General features: G+C 32.9%; 3 protein-coding genes across 3 annotated transcripts; 2 read left to right on the top strand and 1 right to left on the bottom strand.

Moving 5' to 3' along the window:
• The first annotated feature begins 164 nt into the window (after nucleotides 1-164).
• Nucleotides 165-1,024, top strand: LOC115887595 (COP9 signalosome complex subunit 8-like). Its single transcript, XM_030907066.1, has 4 exons — nucleotides 165-312; nucleotides 366-436; nucleotides 498-679; nucleotides 743-1,024. The coding sequence occupies exons 1-4, from the start codon at nucleotides 256-258 to the stop codon at nucleotides 991-993; spliced, it is 561 nt and encodes a 186-aa protein (XP_030762926.1). The 5' UTR covers nucleotides 165-255; the 3' UTR covers nucleotides 994-1,024.
• Nucleotides 1,025-1,196: 172 nt separating this feature from the next.
• On the top strand, nucleotides 1,197-2,575 carry LOC115887639 (geranylgeranyl transferase type-2 subunit alpha-like). The gene is given in 6 exon segments (XM_030907107.1): nucleotides 1,197-1,281; nucleotides 1,335-1,570; nucleotides 1,625-1,731; nucleotides 1,734-1,829; nucleotides 1,891-2,217; nucleotides 2,308-2,575. Coding segments are annotated over 6 exon segments (924 nt in total). The 5' UTR covers nucleotides 1,197-1,278; the 3' UTR covers nucleotides 2,463-2,575.
• LOC115887630 (intraflagellar transport protein 80 homolog) lies at nucleotides 2,520-12,164 on the bottom strand. Its single transcript, XM_030907097.1, is given in 15 exon segments — nucleotides 2,520-2,652; nucleotides 2,704-2,827; nucleotides 2,877-3,016; nucleotides 4,105-4,288; nucleotides 4,341-4,602; nucleotides 4,833-5,030; nucleotides 5,087-5,250; nucleotides 5,697-5,921; nucleotides 6,030-6,178; nucleotides 6,383-6,610; nucleotides 6,786-6,829; nucleotides 6,832-6,963; nucleotides 10,169-10,275; nucleotides 10,331-10,495; nucleotides 11,996-12,164. Coding segments are annotated over 15 exon segments (2,283 nt in total). The 5' UTR covers nucleotides 12,091-12,164; the 3' UTR covers nucleotides 2,520-2,586.
• Between the last annotated feature and the right edge of the window lie 5,468 nt (nucleotides 12,165-17,632).

Below are 17,632 nucleotides of genomic sequence, written 5' to 3'. Positions count from 1 at the left end.
AACTGTTTTAAATCTTTTTTATACACATCCCTGTTCCCTGTTAAAATAAATGTCTTTTAACCCCATTCCTCCTTTAAATCATATATAAATTAAAAGTCATATAATCATATAACACCCACAGAGCACTATTTTTAAACCATCCTGACGTTTCTGATTGACAAGTTTGTTTATTATTATGAAAAGTATTTGGAAAAGTTTAAAAAAAGTAAATGTCCGGTATTTCGATTTTTCCATTAAAATAGAGAAATAAACAGAATGTTTGCAAGCAATATTGATAAAATAGTAGAAGATTTGGAGCGGCAAGAACTAGAGGTATTTTGAAGTTCTGTATTATGTCGATTTTATTTAACAATTAATTATTCTAGGCTCCTACCGGAATTGCTAGTCCGCAGGTTTACTCTAGATTATTAGCGTTTTATCTTTACCAAAATGATTTGTAAGATATATTATTCCAGAAACGTTACATATTTGGTTTATTGTTATGTCCATTCTTTTAGATGCAATGCCAAGTTTTTGTGGAAGAGAATTCCTTCGAGTATTAAAAGCAGTAATCCAGAAATAGGATGTATATGGACAGTAGGACAACATTTATGGAAAAGTGACTTTACAGCCACATATACATCTCTAAATGCAGTGAGTTGGTCAGATACAGTATCAGAAATAATGAAAAATGTTCAAGGTATTGAGTATATGCAATTGCTGTATATTTGTTTTTCTTATTGTTATGTATATCAACTTTTAGATGTTGTGAGATCCAGAGCAGTTGATTTGATTTCTCAGGCATATTCTTCAATAACATTAGATACAGTTTCTGCAATGACAGGCTTGCCACCAGATGTGTGTGCAGCAGCATGTTCGGAAAGGGGTTGGCGTGTGGAGCATGAAACCAAAATGATTTACCCAATTAGAAAAATACCCGATCCAATAGTTCAGCCTAGTAGCGAGGATCAGTTGTATAAACTAACAGATTTTGTATCTTTCTTGGAAAATTAAAGTTTTTTTCTTAATTTATATAATAATATCTAATAAACTATTAAATTATTAAGATTTCTTTTCATATTTTTTATATTAAGATGTTTTTTTTTGCCTTTCTTATATGCTAGAACCAGATACCTCTTTGAATATACATCTCAAATTGCAAGTAGTTCAAATGTTCAAATCAGAGATGAGTATGTGTAAGTAGTTTAAATGTACAAGTCAAATCTGAGGTTAAGTTATCGTAAGATGACAATCAAAAATAAACTTTTAAGTTATTAAAGATTAAAAGATAATACTAAAATGGTAATAAAAACTGAAAATTGTAATTAATTCAATAAAGAAATATTTATTTTAAGCACGGAAGATTGAAAGTAAAATCAACGGAAGTACAAAAGGAAGAAAAAAGAAAGGAGCAACAAAAGAAGCTCACAGCATATCGGATGGGCATGAAAAAGATCTTATCATCTCGAAAATCTGATTCTTATGATGCTGAGTCGTTTGCAATTGCATCTCAATTATTATTTGTCAATCCTGACATTTATACTTTGTGGAATTATAGAAAAGAAGTAATATTAATTGAGAAAGACAAAAGGTGTAGTATCAGTGCTAATATAGATAAATAAGTTCATCTTATACATGTTCTCAGCTGTGAGGATGAAACAGAAGGGGAAGAGAAGTTTATAAAGTTCCTTGAATCAGAAATATCACTAACAGAACAGTGCCTTCTAGCCAATCCAAAATCTTACGGATCATGGATCATCGATACTGGGTTTTAATGTTACATCCTAAACCAAATTGGGACAAAGAATTTAATCTATGCAACAAATACTTAAGTTATGATGACAGAAATTGTAAGTAATATATTTAGTGCTGAATATTATATGTAAATATTCATATTTTGTATATTTTCAGTTCACTGTTGGGATTATAGGAGACTGTTGGTGAATAAAATAGGTATAACTTTGTCTGCAGAGTTGAAATTTTCAGAAGATAGACTGAATGTAAATTTTTCTAATTATTCTTCGTGGCATTATAGAAGTAAACTGAGAACATTGGATGAATCTAGTGTCGAGGGAGAATTATCACTTGTTCAAAGTGCTGTGTTTACAGATCCAGCAGACAGCAGTGCCTGGTTTTATTTAAGATGGGTTTTAAGTAATCCAGCTCTTACCAAAGATAAAAAGCAAGAACTGCTTGAGGCGTTAGAACAATTGCAAGAATTAGAGCCTGATTGTAAATGTAAGTTTATCAGAATATGTATGAGTTCCTTTTATTACTAATTATAATATTCTTTTTATGGTTATTTCTTATAGCTGTTTCATTTTTTAGGGATCTTATTGGCCAAATGTTGGCTTACTGGTAGTTTGGTTCTAAGTGATAGTGAATATGTAGATAAGAGAGCTGTGTATTATAAAGAGCTGATTAAATTGGATCCTCTAAGGAAAGGCCAGTACCAACAGTATTTAGATGCAGCACAAAAATGATGAAATGTAACAATAATCATAGGATTTAAAGTATTTTGCATTCCTACATTTGTATATTAAGTATAAATATTCTTTATTAATATAACATTTAAGAACAAAACATTTAATAAAAAGACAATATTTATCAATGTCGTATTCTGTTCTCTTCTGCAGTAATTTTTTCTTTAATTTTCTCGGGATCAATAGTCACCTAAAATTATACATTATTAAATTATTTTAATATATTTTAAAATTTAATTACTGATTCTTTGAGGCTGCTGTATTTATTGTTATTTTCCGATTTTCCTAATGTCTCCAAATACTTTTCTCTAAGATACAATACTGTATCGACGTGTGTTTTATGTTTAGTGGCTAAATCTAATGCTCTGTAAAGATCTTTTTACATTAAGAGGTTTTATGCTGGAATATTGTTACCTGGTCCAATTATGCATGTTTATATTAATGTAAATTGCTTGAAATACCATGCCATTGTGAAGTAGGATTGATTCAGCTTCTTCCAATTTGCCACCTAGTAAAGCCATGTGGGCTTTCTGTTCAGCTTTACTTGGTAACGTCTAAAAGAAGGTGATTGGGAAATTATTTTTATTTACCTATAGGCTTGGTGCATTTCAGTTGATTTCAAAAAATTCCGACCGCAGCGCTCTATACGGCAGAAATCAGAAGTTTTCACTGTGTATTTGACGTCGTCCTGGTTACAGTACATGTTGATCGCAATTAAAATATTATTGAAATCGTGGCTTTGTCATAATATTTAAGTATTTTAGTTTTTTGCTAGTGCAGTTATTGAAACTATAAAACACTCAGGTACGAGGTTTGTGTGATGTAACGCTGTTTCGGGTAGTAAAAATTAAGTGAAGAAGAACTCGAAGTGGGCGTTGTGTTGTGTTCCGACAATTTCGAATGTTAAAAAATTGCCGAAAAACCGTTAACTCGTAAAGGAGGGCGTAATTACGTGGTTGTTGGGTGCTATAACATTCAATAACTCAACTTATATAACTCCCGGATATTCAACTCTCCCGAATCAACATTTTATAGCTTCACAGCTTCTAACACCGATTTGATCTAAAACTTTTGCTAAATAAAAATCTATTTTTATGGAGTCAAGCAGTTCGACGATACAAGTGAGTAAACAAAGTGCCCATTACATAATCAATAATTAAATAATAGAGATATACTATGAGAGGATAAAATATAATTTGGCAATATTAATGGTATACTTTTTTTTTAATCAACTAGTGCTTAGATTCTTTATGAATTTCTTCTAAAATTATAATTATGTACCTGTACCGAAATAGCCCATGTTATGTCCCCACTAGAAAAACCTGTGCGTAAAACTAGGCTCGCTACCGTAGTTGAACTCATCTAAAAAGTTTTATTAGCTTCAATAATAAATTATAATACAAGTTAAACCTTCTGAAGATATTATTTACTTTTTTATTTTTTTTAGAATTTTTACAAATTATACTTCTTAACACTTTTAGAATAATAATTATATAATAAATTTTTCGTATACTCGCTACTTAAACCCGTGTCTGTGCATATATCAGTTTTTTATGATATTCTCCGATAGTGGCAGCACCGGCGGAGAATGCACCAAGCCTATAGTAGCGGATTTCTGTATTTTAATTCGTAATAATAATACCTTTATATATTGAATATAAATAACTTTTTCATAATTATTAATATTGGCAAACGCCTCTTCTGCTATATCCATCGTCTCCGAGCTAGACTGGGTGGCCAACACCGCCAGACAAGCCCACACCATGTCGTTATTGACGCTTCTGCACAAGTCCAGAGCCTCCGACCACTTGTTATCTTGTATCTTCCTACAAAATTAAGCTTTTATTAAGCGATAAGATATTCCGCACGCGGTTTTACTTGTGAATTAGTTCAGGAAAGGGAGATATGGGCACGCTGATCAAAGATCCATCAGCTCGTCTAATCGAAACGGAGTTTCCTACGAAGTCGTTTATTCTTGGATTTCTGCCCAGTTCGGGCGAGTCGTATTGCAAGGAGCACATGTGCAGCAGCTTGGAATTGAAGGCGGCAGATGGACAATACCAAACAATTAATTGGGCGTCTTGTATGGCGGCTAGAATATTTATGTTGGAGTTCCATTTGAAGGAATCGATTTTTCTTCCTAAAACATTGTAATATCTTTACAAAAATATACCTTGCATTTATTTAATGTTTTTCTCTATTCTTAAATAATATTATGACGAAAGCTGACATATGCTGGCAATGCCACCTCGCACTATTACCCAGTATACTTAAAAAAGAATGCGATATGATATGAAGCCTTTTTGAAACAGTGTTGTTGTGTACTAAATAGTATTGATAGTGAAATACCCTGACAAATAAAATATTTACCTAATTTTGAGAAAGATCTACTTGTAGTCCTAACGTGCACAATATACAGGTCACGAGATTTGTCCAATACAGCTAGAGTTCTACAGGATGACGGTCCCTGTTGGTCCAAAGCTATCTGTATAACAGGCGCACTGTGCTGGATTAATACAGACGACTCGTTGGTATACCTGTTGTTTGATAAATCTATAATATGTATAGCTAAAATACAATAAATAATTATTGTCTGTTGATTGGTTTTTTAAACGGTGCCATACATTTTTGATCGTTTACGTCTCTTAGGGCTAGAGTGTCGTTAGAAAATGAGATGAGCACTGCTCTGAGATAGTCTAATCTCATATTGGGCCAACGCGGTTGTCCGGTTAGTTTGCCTTGGTAGTTGTAGATTCCTATACTCTTTTTTTCGATAACTAAGAAATGCCTGTAAATAATAAAGCAGTTTTAGGAGTTTTCAAAGTGGCCCTTGCAAATTGATGGGTGAGCTTTGTTATAAAGTGTTTATCATAGTGCGTTAGGTTATGATATGACAAATTATAACGAAGTGTTTATCATACCTGAAAAGTTTATGATAAATATAAAAAAGAGACATTGACTTCTTTACTTCGACTTTGTTTCTCATATATTAACAATTATTTATATATTAATTTACCAATTACGGTTATTTTAAAATTCGTATTTTTGTAGTTGAGTTTTATAAATTTATAAGGTATTTTGTCATATCAATTTGAGGGTATCTCTTTTGTATATTTTTCTGTAGCTTGAATTTTTAAAATGGATTTTCAATGGTCCTTTAATTCTAACAGTTGTGGAGTTATATCTAAACTTTGAGAAATTCTGTTTTATAGAAATAAGTTTCTAAAAAAATACTTTTCTGTTAGTTCCAAGTGATTGACAGCTCCATCTTTAAGGTCGAAAATAAAGGGCGTGTTCCAGTTGCTAGTACTGTAGATGAAGCACTGGGATGGGGTTGTTATTACTAAATGATCGTATCTCATTGCCATTTGTATGACGCGTTCTGGTAGTTCCAAGTATTCTACGGTATCGTCCATGATATTTCTGACTGTGACTACTTTTCTTTCACTTAGAGATGCTCTGAAAATTTTACAGATTGAGAAATTAAATTATTATTTAGTATTAGTTCTGTTAAGACTGCAAATAATACAAATATATAGTAAAGTTAAAATATATAAGATTTCTTACGTGTAATTTAAATAATGAGCATGTCTTTCTATCACATGGGCGAAGAACACATGCCCGTTTGCACATGCTCCTGCAAGTTGAGTGCCATCATTTGACCATGACATTTTATAAATACTACCAGTATTGGGTTTCTCCAGAGATCTAGACCACTAAAATAAACATACATACATATCTGGTATAAAACAACTACAAGAGTCAAGAACACCAATTTAATTAGCTAATAAACATGGCAACCATTCTTTTCTTCAGTAATCATGTTTGTTATTGAAAATTATTTTTCCAGTTATCAATAAATATTGTGTTGGTAGCTATAGATAATATCATAGGTAAATAAAATAGATACAGATATTTACCCCCGAATAATCACACAATCTTAAAGTGTTATACGACCCAACAGCAAAAAGATCACCCGAAGGTGTCCAAGAAATAGACGTTATATGATGGTCGTGGTGGACACTGGAGAACATTGGACGTCCTTGACCATCCCAAACCCTGTATTTACAGTCCTCACCTCCAGACACTATTATATCTGAAGCTGCACTCCATGCTAAACAGAGTACAACACCTTCGTGTGCCTTCCACTGAAATTAATACAATGTGATCAAACATTTTTATGATCAAGTGTGTTTGATATTTTGACAGATAAACAATTCTTAGGAGAAATAATATTAGAATTTTTTATAAGTCCAAGCCAACTAGGTCATACAATTTCTTGCTTTTCCTTATTTTGAGATGTGTACATGACTGTTTGCATACCTTTAATGGCTTGGTATTAGGAGCTAGTTGTTTGACGATTCGCATTTGCCTTGAGTATACGCTATGCTCTGACTATCTGGAGACCAACAGGCTCCATAAATTGAGTTGTCGCTGCTCACTACTGTAGACCTTAACATGCCACTTCTGGACCAGATTTTGATAAAACCGTCCTCGCCACCTAATAAAATAGTACTCGTATATTGTTTTATTAGAAGCAAAAATGACAGTTTTTCTGGCGAGGCTGTACGTTTGACATAGAGCCGAGGCACAAAAAATCATTTTTACTCCGAATAGAACCGGCTATTTTTTTCAAACGCCACAAATAATTTTTTATACAATTTCAAACCTTCCAAATAATATAAAAATATTTAAAAGTCATACTTTGTATATAATTATACCGTATGATCGAGAAAAAACGGCGTCAGCGATGGTTATGAAATTCCATATGTAAACTTATATGGGAAATGTCATCGACCGTCATTTCCCAGCCAAATAGACGCCGTTTTTTTCAATCATACGGTATATCGAGAAACTATGGTTACGCTCGTTGAATTTGACACTTTATGTCAGTTTAATAATATATTTTCGTACTTTTATGCTTAGGCGTAAAAGTGCTTTACTTTTATGTCTAGGCGTTGAAATGCCTTTTTTACATTGTCAATCACATCGCAAAAATTAATACTTTTGTGACGTTTGAAAAAAAACATAATTTTGACATTTATTTCATTTGGGCAGATATATGAGTATTTCTATTCTTTACAAATTCAATAACATTCGTTAAAATAGAATATGATCGAAAAAATAACGGCGTCTGCCATGTCATTTTATATGTAAAAGATCGCTGTCATTTTATATGTAAAATTATATTGAGAATGTTATCGATCGTCATTTCCATGCCAACTGGACGTCGTTTTATTTTGATCATACGGTATATCTCTAAATGTCATTTCTATCAATGAAGATATTTAGCATTCGCAAAGTGTGCTCAAGGAATAATGAGTCATTTTCTTAAAAATACTGCCATCATTAAAATTAATGTTACCAGCGGAATCTCATATTAAAATTTGTAAAACTATGTTCCTAAAGCCGGTCCTATACGATGCGTCCAACGTTGGTTCCAACGTTGGAAGCAACATTTGACACAGTTTTCGCCAATGTTAAGGCCCCAGTACACGTTTGGCCAACTAGTTGGGCCAATGAGTTGGGCCAACGTGTACAGAACCACTTGGCGTTAATTGGTGATTGGCAGCCAGCGTTGGTTTACAAACCGAACGTTGTCGGTTTTTCGTGAACACATCAAAGGACCTTGGCGCGATATACCAAACAGCGTTTACACGTTGGTCGTTGGTTGAGACTTGTTTGTGTTTCGAGTTGCTATCGGAAGGAAGTACAATACAGTACGTCTGCTGGATCTGTGTCTATGAAAGGAATGCGGACAAAAAACATTTAAATAAACAACAATATATTTTATACGTCGACTTGACGAGTACGTCACCGCAAATCCACTCTTTTTGATGGCTACTTGCAAATTTGTCCAAATTTTATTGATGGGACGCGTCGTCTAATTTTTTACGATAAACATCGAGATAATATAGTTTCCCCTCTCACGGATACCCCGTAGCTACAGAACGGACAGACGTACTGTATACTTAGTGTTCAATTTTTGTGGCGAAAAATTCGATGGCCACTACGACGGCGGTTTGGAATAGCGAAGAAATTTTAAGGTTTATAGATTTGTACCAAAACGAACCAATAATATGGAATCCTAAACATGAACAACATAAACTTCTTTTATGCCATTTTTTTTAATCACTTTCGTTTAGTGCACCTTTCTATAAAAATTGAAAGCACTGTACAAATAAATTGCCGCGGCTGCGATGGTTTCCACATCCATCCTTCTCGTCTATAAATGGCCAATGCAGACTGAGCAACTTTACCAACGTGTAAGCACTGTACATATTTTTGGCCCAACTCATTAGTCCAACTAGTTGGCCAAACGTGTACTGGGGCCTTTATAGAATACACACAATTAGCAAATGTGTCTCCCACACGATGTGGCGAATATCCGTGTGTCCAACGTTGGAAACTGTTTGCCACATCGTGTAGGACCATCTTAAAAGGCAAGTTATAACTCAAGAAAAACATATACAATCTGCAATATTTGACCAGCTGTAACGTTCACTTCCGAAATTCTCAACACAGTTATTAACTAAACCCTAAATTGATTTCATTAGTCACTTGCTCTGTGTGAGTGCACGACTTGAAATGTCGGCGGGCAGCTTTTATGGTGCATTAAAACGTGACAGGAAATTGCTTTTAGAAAGACGGGATTGCAGAACCCGAAATCTTCTGTCTTAAATGAGCGCTGTAGCGGCGGTTGAAGTTTGCCAGTGGAAACGTTAAAATTAGGGTGGAATTATTTTCTAAGAGGATTGGAAACGCGACGATGGCGTTGGTGTGGAGACAACGATGAGGTTTAGGTCAGGATTATGTTATTTCTTCGTCGGTGATTTTAGGGAAGAGATAAATTTAATTTTATTATCTACGCACTTAACTGGAAGAATAAATTTTTAGCTTTAGGAATTTAAAGCTAAATTAACCCTTAGGAATTTTTTTAAGAGGAATTTTTTTATTATTGATATTTTGAGAAAAATGCATTCTTCATAAAATGTTTTGCTTGTTTTGAATTTTTTTAATCCCGTTTATACTTTTCCAAATTTCCATATGGGTTTAGTGAATATTAAAAAAAAATAATGAGTTCTAAAAATCAAAACGTGTTGCTATAGTAATATAATTTCGTTTTTATTCTTTGATAGATTTATATTAATTGCATTTTAATTAACGTCATATTTTTTGCTGTTATATAATGTTAAAGAAGCACAAAATTTATTTAGTTCAATACTACGGTAAGGGTGATAATAGTTATCGGAAAATTTGATACCTTATTAACAGCAAAAAATATGACATTAATCAAAATTAGTAATAACCAAAGATAATAAACATTTATCAAAGAATGAAATCTAAATTATATTACAATAGAAACGACTTTTGATCTTTAGGAAAAAATTCAAACAAAATTTCATGTTTTTTTTTAATTTTCTCTAAAACAGTATGGAAATTTGGAATAGTATAAACGATATTAACCATTTTAGAACAAGCAAAATTTTTTATGAAGAATGAATTTTTCTCAAAATGTCAGTAATAAAACAGTTTTTCCCCTTGTAAAGTGAATCCATAGACATACTGAAAAGTCTTCAGAGAAATAAGTAACCCTAGAGAGTTCTAAAATATTTGTTGATACAACTGTTAAATTTTTATTTAAATCTTATAATGCCCCCCCCATTAAAGAGTGCGATAATTATAAATAATATACATTTATTTACCTGTCAATAAACCAGTGCCATCATTACCCCATTGTCCAACTAGAATAGCTCCTTTATGGGCATCCACACTTCTTTCTATTCTCCCAGTCTTATTTATTATATGAAACCTAAAAATTGCGATATTCTCTCTTTATATTTCACAATTTATATCGAGTATCTTACTTTCCATCTGCAGAAGTCACTAAAATCAAATCACCATGTTTGCCCAGGGTCGTTCCAACTCTTGGCAAAAACTGAATATCTGTTGCGTATAAATCCTTATCTAATTGGGCCATTTTGGTTGGCTGATTGTTGGATACGGACCATGAAAGTATTTGAGAATCATCACTGAAAAATATATATTATTATAAGAATATTATTTTTTAGGATGTTATTGAAAAAAATAAGTAAATCAAGAACAATCAGCAATACTTATTTCATGTAGAATTCAAAAATTAAAAATATACAGTGGCACTGATAAAATTCCTATCATATGGAGCTTTTTTTTAATTATTGACTTCGTTGATGGTTTCTGATTGGGTTTAGATCAGCAAATTTAGTCTGTTGTTCAAAAAAAAAATGCGTAATTTTTGACCAATGACCAGCCAATTCTCGCGATTGAAGCAAAAATAACTGATGGCAACTCGCTTTCCAGTCGAATATTTTTTTCTTTTTTAATCAGATACAGGGTGTTAAAATCTTAATATTTTTTCGATTTATTATAATTTTCTTCCAAGTACTTTTACCGTTTCGAATGAAATTTTGAGGGTAAAAGTTACTATAAATGTGACATATTTTAATGCTAAAAAAGTGTCGACATATTCACCAGGGCCGTGCATATGGGTTACCACTGAAATAGTTTTCTAAAAAAAGCATGTACGTCACTGACTTTTTTTTTCTCTTTTTAGCGAAATAGTGTAAGTAGTTCAATGCCGATTAAAAAAGTTGTCTCTTGATATTTTGTCAATTTCGGCCTCCTTGATGAGATAAACGCAATTTTATTAATTTCCCTTGATCCAAGTCTATAATAGCAACCTTTAAAAAATTTTAATATCATTAACTTGCAAAAGTTTTAAATAAGTACTCATTAATTCTTGATCAAAAAATATGAAAAAAAAGGTCCAATAAACATGGGTATGGAAATGCATAGTTTTAGAGTTACAGGATGTTAATAATGACTAATAGTAATAATATTTAATAATAAATTAGGCAAAATATATAATTTATTAATTGTAATTACTAAAATTGCGTTTATCTCATCAACGAGCCGAATTCGACAAAATATCAAGAGATAACTTTTAATTGGCATTAAATGGCCTACACAATTTTGATATCAAAAGAAAAAAGTCAGTGGCGCACATGTTTTTTTTTGCAAAATATTCCAGTGATAACCTATATGTAATATTAAGTAACCCGTTAATTATAGTAACTTTTACCCTCAAAAGTTCATTTGAATCAGTAAAAGCACTTGGTAGAATTATAATAAATCGAAAAATTATTAAGTTTGTAGCTACGAAACAAGGCAGAATCGGACCTAAGTTGATATGAAAAATAAATTTTATTTTTACGTGAAGAATCTCCCCACCGAGAGATGGCACATGTTTTTTGAAACACCTTGTATACCCAGTGATGTAGATTCTACGTCATTGTATATAAAAAATGTACCTCTTGTACATGTCGTGTACATGTTACAAAGATTCTTTGTATCATGCGTCGTGTATGGAGAATAATAAAGGATTATTTTACTAACTTTGTATACTCTATCTTACAATGTACGTCACTTGTTGGATGTCAAAACAGCGACTAATTCGCGCTGCTCGGTCTTCCCTAATTTCTAATTAACTTTACCTAATCGAGTAAACCTCTTCTGTGTTGCTCCAGCCGACGCAAGTGACTGGAACGTTCTGGTCCAGTTTCTGACTGAGTGTCACTTTAAACTTCATCGCTAAGCCAAAGCTGTTTACGAAATAGACGTCAAATATTTGTGGGCCCTGCGTTGCGGCCGCTTCTTGATTAGTATTTGTTTTGTTTGTAGCGGCCGGCGGATCGTCATGGTGACCACGTCATAGCCGTCTATTACCGGATTTAATTTACCGTTCGGTATTCCTTCCTGACGTAGAGCTTGCATTTATCGAGCGTTACAAACGTTTTCTGTTATTTGATAACAAGACATTGGAGCATGTGGAGATTTGACATGACATAAATTAGAATAAACAGTATACTGGGTGTATATAATATACGGTACCAACCAGACAGTATACCGGGTGCGTCTCAAAAGTGGCTCACCCCTATAATTTTTTTATTTTTTTAGATAAAAAAAAAACGTTAGTATATTACATAAATTAGGATTGATTGACATATTCAATTGTTTTTCGTCACGTCCTGTTTCACCTGAAATGACTAGGTACAACTTTTGATGTGGCACCCTCGGTATTTTTTTACTTAATTCGATAGAAAATGATACTCTGGATATAATGACATATTATATGTCAACTTTTGACATTTTCTCATATGGTATATTTGAAATTGTAACATGCGGTTCATAACAACAATTTGACTCGAAATACAAAAAAAATACGGTGTGTGGTACCAAATTATTCGTAGAAAATGCTTTTTCTAAATATGCTAATGAGCCACCCTCGTTCCATTTGAAAAAATTGAGATATGATTAAAAATACGATTTGGTCATCTTCTAACCGGCCAGGACAAGACACGAAAAATATTAGATGAACACATCTATTTTTCCAAAGCTCTTTGATTAAAAACTAGTGTTTTTAACACAGCCATGGCACGCTAGATTGAAAAAGTTGACATATCATATGTTATTCTATTCAGAGTGACGTTTTCTATTGAATTGAAGTAAAAAAATACCGAGGGTGCCGTTTAAAAATCAAAAGTTGTAGTCATTTCCGGTGAAACAGGAAGTTACCAAAATCAATTGAATGTATCAGTCAATCCTAATTTATGTCATATACTAACATACCAAATTTCGTTTTTTTATCTGAAAAAATAAAAAAAGTTATTGGGGTGAGCAACATTTTTTGTTTGGGCGACAAAGTTTGGCGTAGAATTTTGAACACCCTGTATTATTTAAGATTACGATATTTATGGTAAAGTAAGTACAGACCATCTAAAGTAAATGCCTAATATACCGTATGATCGAATAAAAACGGCGTCAGCGATGGCTATGATATGACGATCGATGACATTCCCCATATAATTTTACATATAAAATGACAGCGATCTTCATTTCATAGCCATCGCTGACGCCGTTTTTATTCGATCATACGGTAGTTTTGATTTCAAGACAGTCCTTGTATTAAAATATTTTTTTAAAAGATTGAATTTTTTTATTTATTTATTTATTATTATCTCTGAAACTATCAAAACATATTTAAAAATATTTTAAGATGATGTAAAGTGATCAGAAAATGAGCCAAAAAACAATAATATACAGGGTGTTCCATTTATAAAAAATCATCCCAATCCACTCACACTTTTTTGAGCCACCATGTAGATGTTAAAATATTTTCCTGGAATACATCCTACTACATACTCTATTTTCAATTTTTTCATTCTAGGAGGTCTAGATTGCCGAACCCTGTGTAGAAATAAACAATAATAAGTTTTTGAAATAATCTCAAAAACAATTTTCTTTGGAAATGATACAGTTTTGAACGGAATATGCGATTTGGAAAAATATTTTTTTACCAATTACCATTTAGTAACACATACTGTATTATGATCGAAAAAAAACGGCGTCAGCGATGTCTATGAAATGAAGATTGCTGTCATTTTATATATAAAACTGTATGACCAGATTTTTCGAAACACGCTGTATACATTTTTAAAAAATCTTAAAATATGTAAAAAAACAAAATAAAATATACGTGTTTAAGCGTTTTTTTCGGAAACTTGACCGTTTTTTAAATAAAACATATTGTAATATTTGAGGGGTGGTTTCACCCCCTTGGAACTGGAATTTCGAAAAATCCCTTCTTATTAGTTCTTATCGAACCTCTACATTCTAGAATCAACCTGTATGCCAAAACTGAGTTTCTTATGTTGAGTGGTTTGAGGAGGATCGTGATTAATCAGTGAGTCAGTCACTTAAGGATTGTATATATTAGTATAGATTATTCAAATGTGTTAATTATTGAAACGTTAAACGTCCGTCTCTAATGCATGAAAACATGGATAACATTATACTCCTTCCTCGAATATTTCCTTAATCTTTTTATTCAAAGGTCTAAAACACTTACTCTCCACAACTCTCTTATTTTCGCTTATCCCCAAACAAAACACATAAATATCTCATTTAAGTACCTCATTACACCTTCCCTTAGCCCATATTTCACCGGTGTCTGAGTTGGGTCCGTTCCAGATTAAATATATACGAGCTCCCGCGCTTATTTGGGAAGTCTCCCTCTGTCGGCCGCGGTCCAAACTACCGTCCAATCCAATTACCAAACAATCCATTAGGAGAACAGCGTAGCGGTGGAACCATGGTGGGTAAAGGCTACTCCTGCCAGGTATTAGGAGCGGAGAAAATATTTGAAGCGGTCGCATTTGTAGATTTGGCCAGCTGTGCAACTGTGCAGGCGTATACAGGGTGATCCACGGTAATGGTGACAAAGCTAAAATATTTTCGGATTTCCATTGTCTTAATTTATTTTGCTTACACAACGCTTCGGTCAGGTCTGTCCAACTACAAGATCCTTAATAGTGAGAGATGTGTCTGTCATTTTATTTTCAAAGTAGTTTATTTTATTTTACAAAGACATAAGATGGAAATAAGTTGGTACAATTGGAACGCATAGCAGAAAATTAATATATTTTAAAATTTGAGCGACAAGTGATTACTTCAAAATATTGTGAAAAAAAACTCTATAAAATTGAAAAAATCTAATCGAGTTATTTTAAAGTTAGAGTTAAATAAGCGGAATCAGACCTAAGGTGATATAACAAATAAATCTTATTTTTTACGTGAAAAATCTCCTTACGAGAGATAGCACATGTTTTTTGAAACACCCTGTAGAATAACGTAAATATAAAAGTTAAAAATGGTAAAACGCAGCATGTTGTCCAACTCCTATAAACTCCACGTTTGCTGTTGTTTGGTTTCAAGCCGCAAGCTTGGGTCGTATAAATAAGACGACACAGCTGTTTCGCTCGATATCGTCATTAGAAGCGAAAGGGGTCGCTATTAGAAGACCACCACCCCTCTATCTTACTACGGGGAAATGTTACCTTAGGTTGACATTAAGTTAACCCGCCGCAGCCGTCTGGAGAGTCGAGTTTGCAACTTTGCGAAATTAGCCAAGATCAAACTGTTGCGGTCGGAGAGATTCTCCCGATGAGAATTTAATACGGATCCGATACTAAATTAGTCCCTTTTTCCTAAATTAATTCCAACTTAGAAGTGTCTGTTTAGTGGACACTTGTGCCGAACATATTAAACGGTAAATGGATTTATAATAAAGCAAATTTGGAGTAACAGAAGACTCCAGACTCATTGGAACTAACAGAAAAACACTAAACTTGAAGGAATTCAAATAAAAGACATACACGTGCATAAAGATGTGCACGTGAAATCCGAAATATAATTTCTATCCTTGAGAAAATAAAAACTTATTTAAATTTTACTATTCTTTCATTAATAATTCTATTTACGCCATAAACGGTTTTTGTCATATTATTGTTACTATCATATTACTATTACTTTCTAAGTAAAACTCTCAAACACAGTATGATAAATATACGAAACTTGCCAGTTCCATGCCTATTGTCATCTTTCATCAGACTTAAGCTTGATTTTCATGCATCCGTTGTCCGACGGTACGATGATACGATATTAATTTTATTGGTTGAATTTAAAGGTTTCGATTGGTTAAACCAAGCCTTTAAATTCAACCAATAAAATTAATATCGTATCATCGTACCGTCGGACAACGGATGCATGAAAATCAAGCTTTATTCAACCGCGTCGCCTGATCGCTTCGTTCACTGCTCATCGGATTGTTAGATCTGATTGCTCACACCTTTTGTCGTCCGCATCTTTAATTCCTTGCGATTCTCTAGCGACGTTCGATGTATTATGTCAATGGCTCAAGTCCACCTCCAGCTCAAGTCCATCGTGGATTTGAGCTGTTCAATCAATAAGATCCTTTATTTTGCATTCTTAACGATTTGATAGGCCAAAAAAAGTTATTTTTGGATGTAGTTGAGTGACAACATACACCCTTTCCTTCATAAAAACGTACTATAGATCTTATACTAGAATTTCGTAAACCCAGAAGAGGAATGCTAAATTTATTGATTTTTTAATTTATTAAAAAAATTAAGTGAGTTTCACAGTTTTTTAAGTTATGAAAAATTAGAACGCAAGTGGTACTTGGAAAGTAAACTATAGGACATAAAACATACCTTTTTTTATTTGACGCTGAGGACCTTAAGACAAGAATATACATTTGATACCAATTAAACTTTTAGCTACGTAATCAAGGGCGCGGTTTTCAAATTCATTGGTTACCAATCATGGACATATTCGGCGCCGGGGTGACTGAGATTTAAAACTTCCCGTTGGGGATCCAGGTGGTAGCTCTGCTGTAAAAAATGTCAAGTTGCCACATTTATTTATTTATTTGCTGACATTGTCATTCGTTTTGAAACTTTAGTCTTGTATTACGAGTTTTTGGTTTAAATAAATAGTGATACCTTAAGCTTAAAAATGTTGACCAACAGACATTGCAGTCGAACATTGTTCTTTTTAGAACCTCTTTTAATGCGAAGTTTACAAGATAGCTTAATAGCCGTAAAAAAATCGCAACTTTATTTTGAAGGGGAAAGAGGTAGTAATGGCCCTTGTGTTCCTTCAGTGCTGTTAAGAATATGAGTTTTGTTGATGTAAATAATATCTGTTATATGAGTGGGCAACGCTGTACCGGTCAAGCTTAATCACGTGACTAAAAGTTGTATATTAAAACTAATATCTTAAATTCTCTTTAAAGCAATTATTAAAAATTTTACAAAATTTATACTTTAACAAACCTAGTTAATTAGCAGTAAAAATAATGATAATAACTTAATTGATAACTCTCTGACTTTCTTCTTTCATATAACTGTTTTTCTAACATTTTTTTCTAAAAACACTTATCGGCCTTCTTTATTCGCAGGCCATTCTGCAAGATCATTTTCTTAGAAAAACAACAAAAAAAGTTTTCACCAACAAAATATCAATCACAATAAATGGAAGTTCTTTCTACAAGAAAATAAGATATAAACATCTGAAATACCATTACGGTTGGCTTCTGGAGTTTCTCTCTATTTTCGTCACTTTTTTCGTATTTGTTATTTGCGTTTTTATAGTAGCAAATAAACATAAAATAAACTAAAGCGAAATTGAAATAAAGATACTTTTGAGTGAAATGTTCGACGCGGTTACGATCGGAAAATAAAATTCTAATCAAGAAAAAAATTACGTAT

The sequence above is a fragment of the Sitophilus oryzae genome, unplaced genomic scaffold, assembly GCF_002938485.1.
Source record: "Sitophilus oryzae breed Bouriz unplaced genomic scaffold, Soryzae_2.0 scaffold_1165_pilon_pilon, whole genome shotgun sequence".
NCBI classification, from domain to species: domain Eukaryota; kingdom Metazoa; phylum Arthropoda; class Insecta; order Coleoptera; family Curculionidae; genus Sitophilus; species Sitophilus oryzae.
The sequence above is the reverse complement of the archived record's forward strand: the minus strand, read 5'-3'. Positions and strand labels throughout refer to the sequence as shown.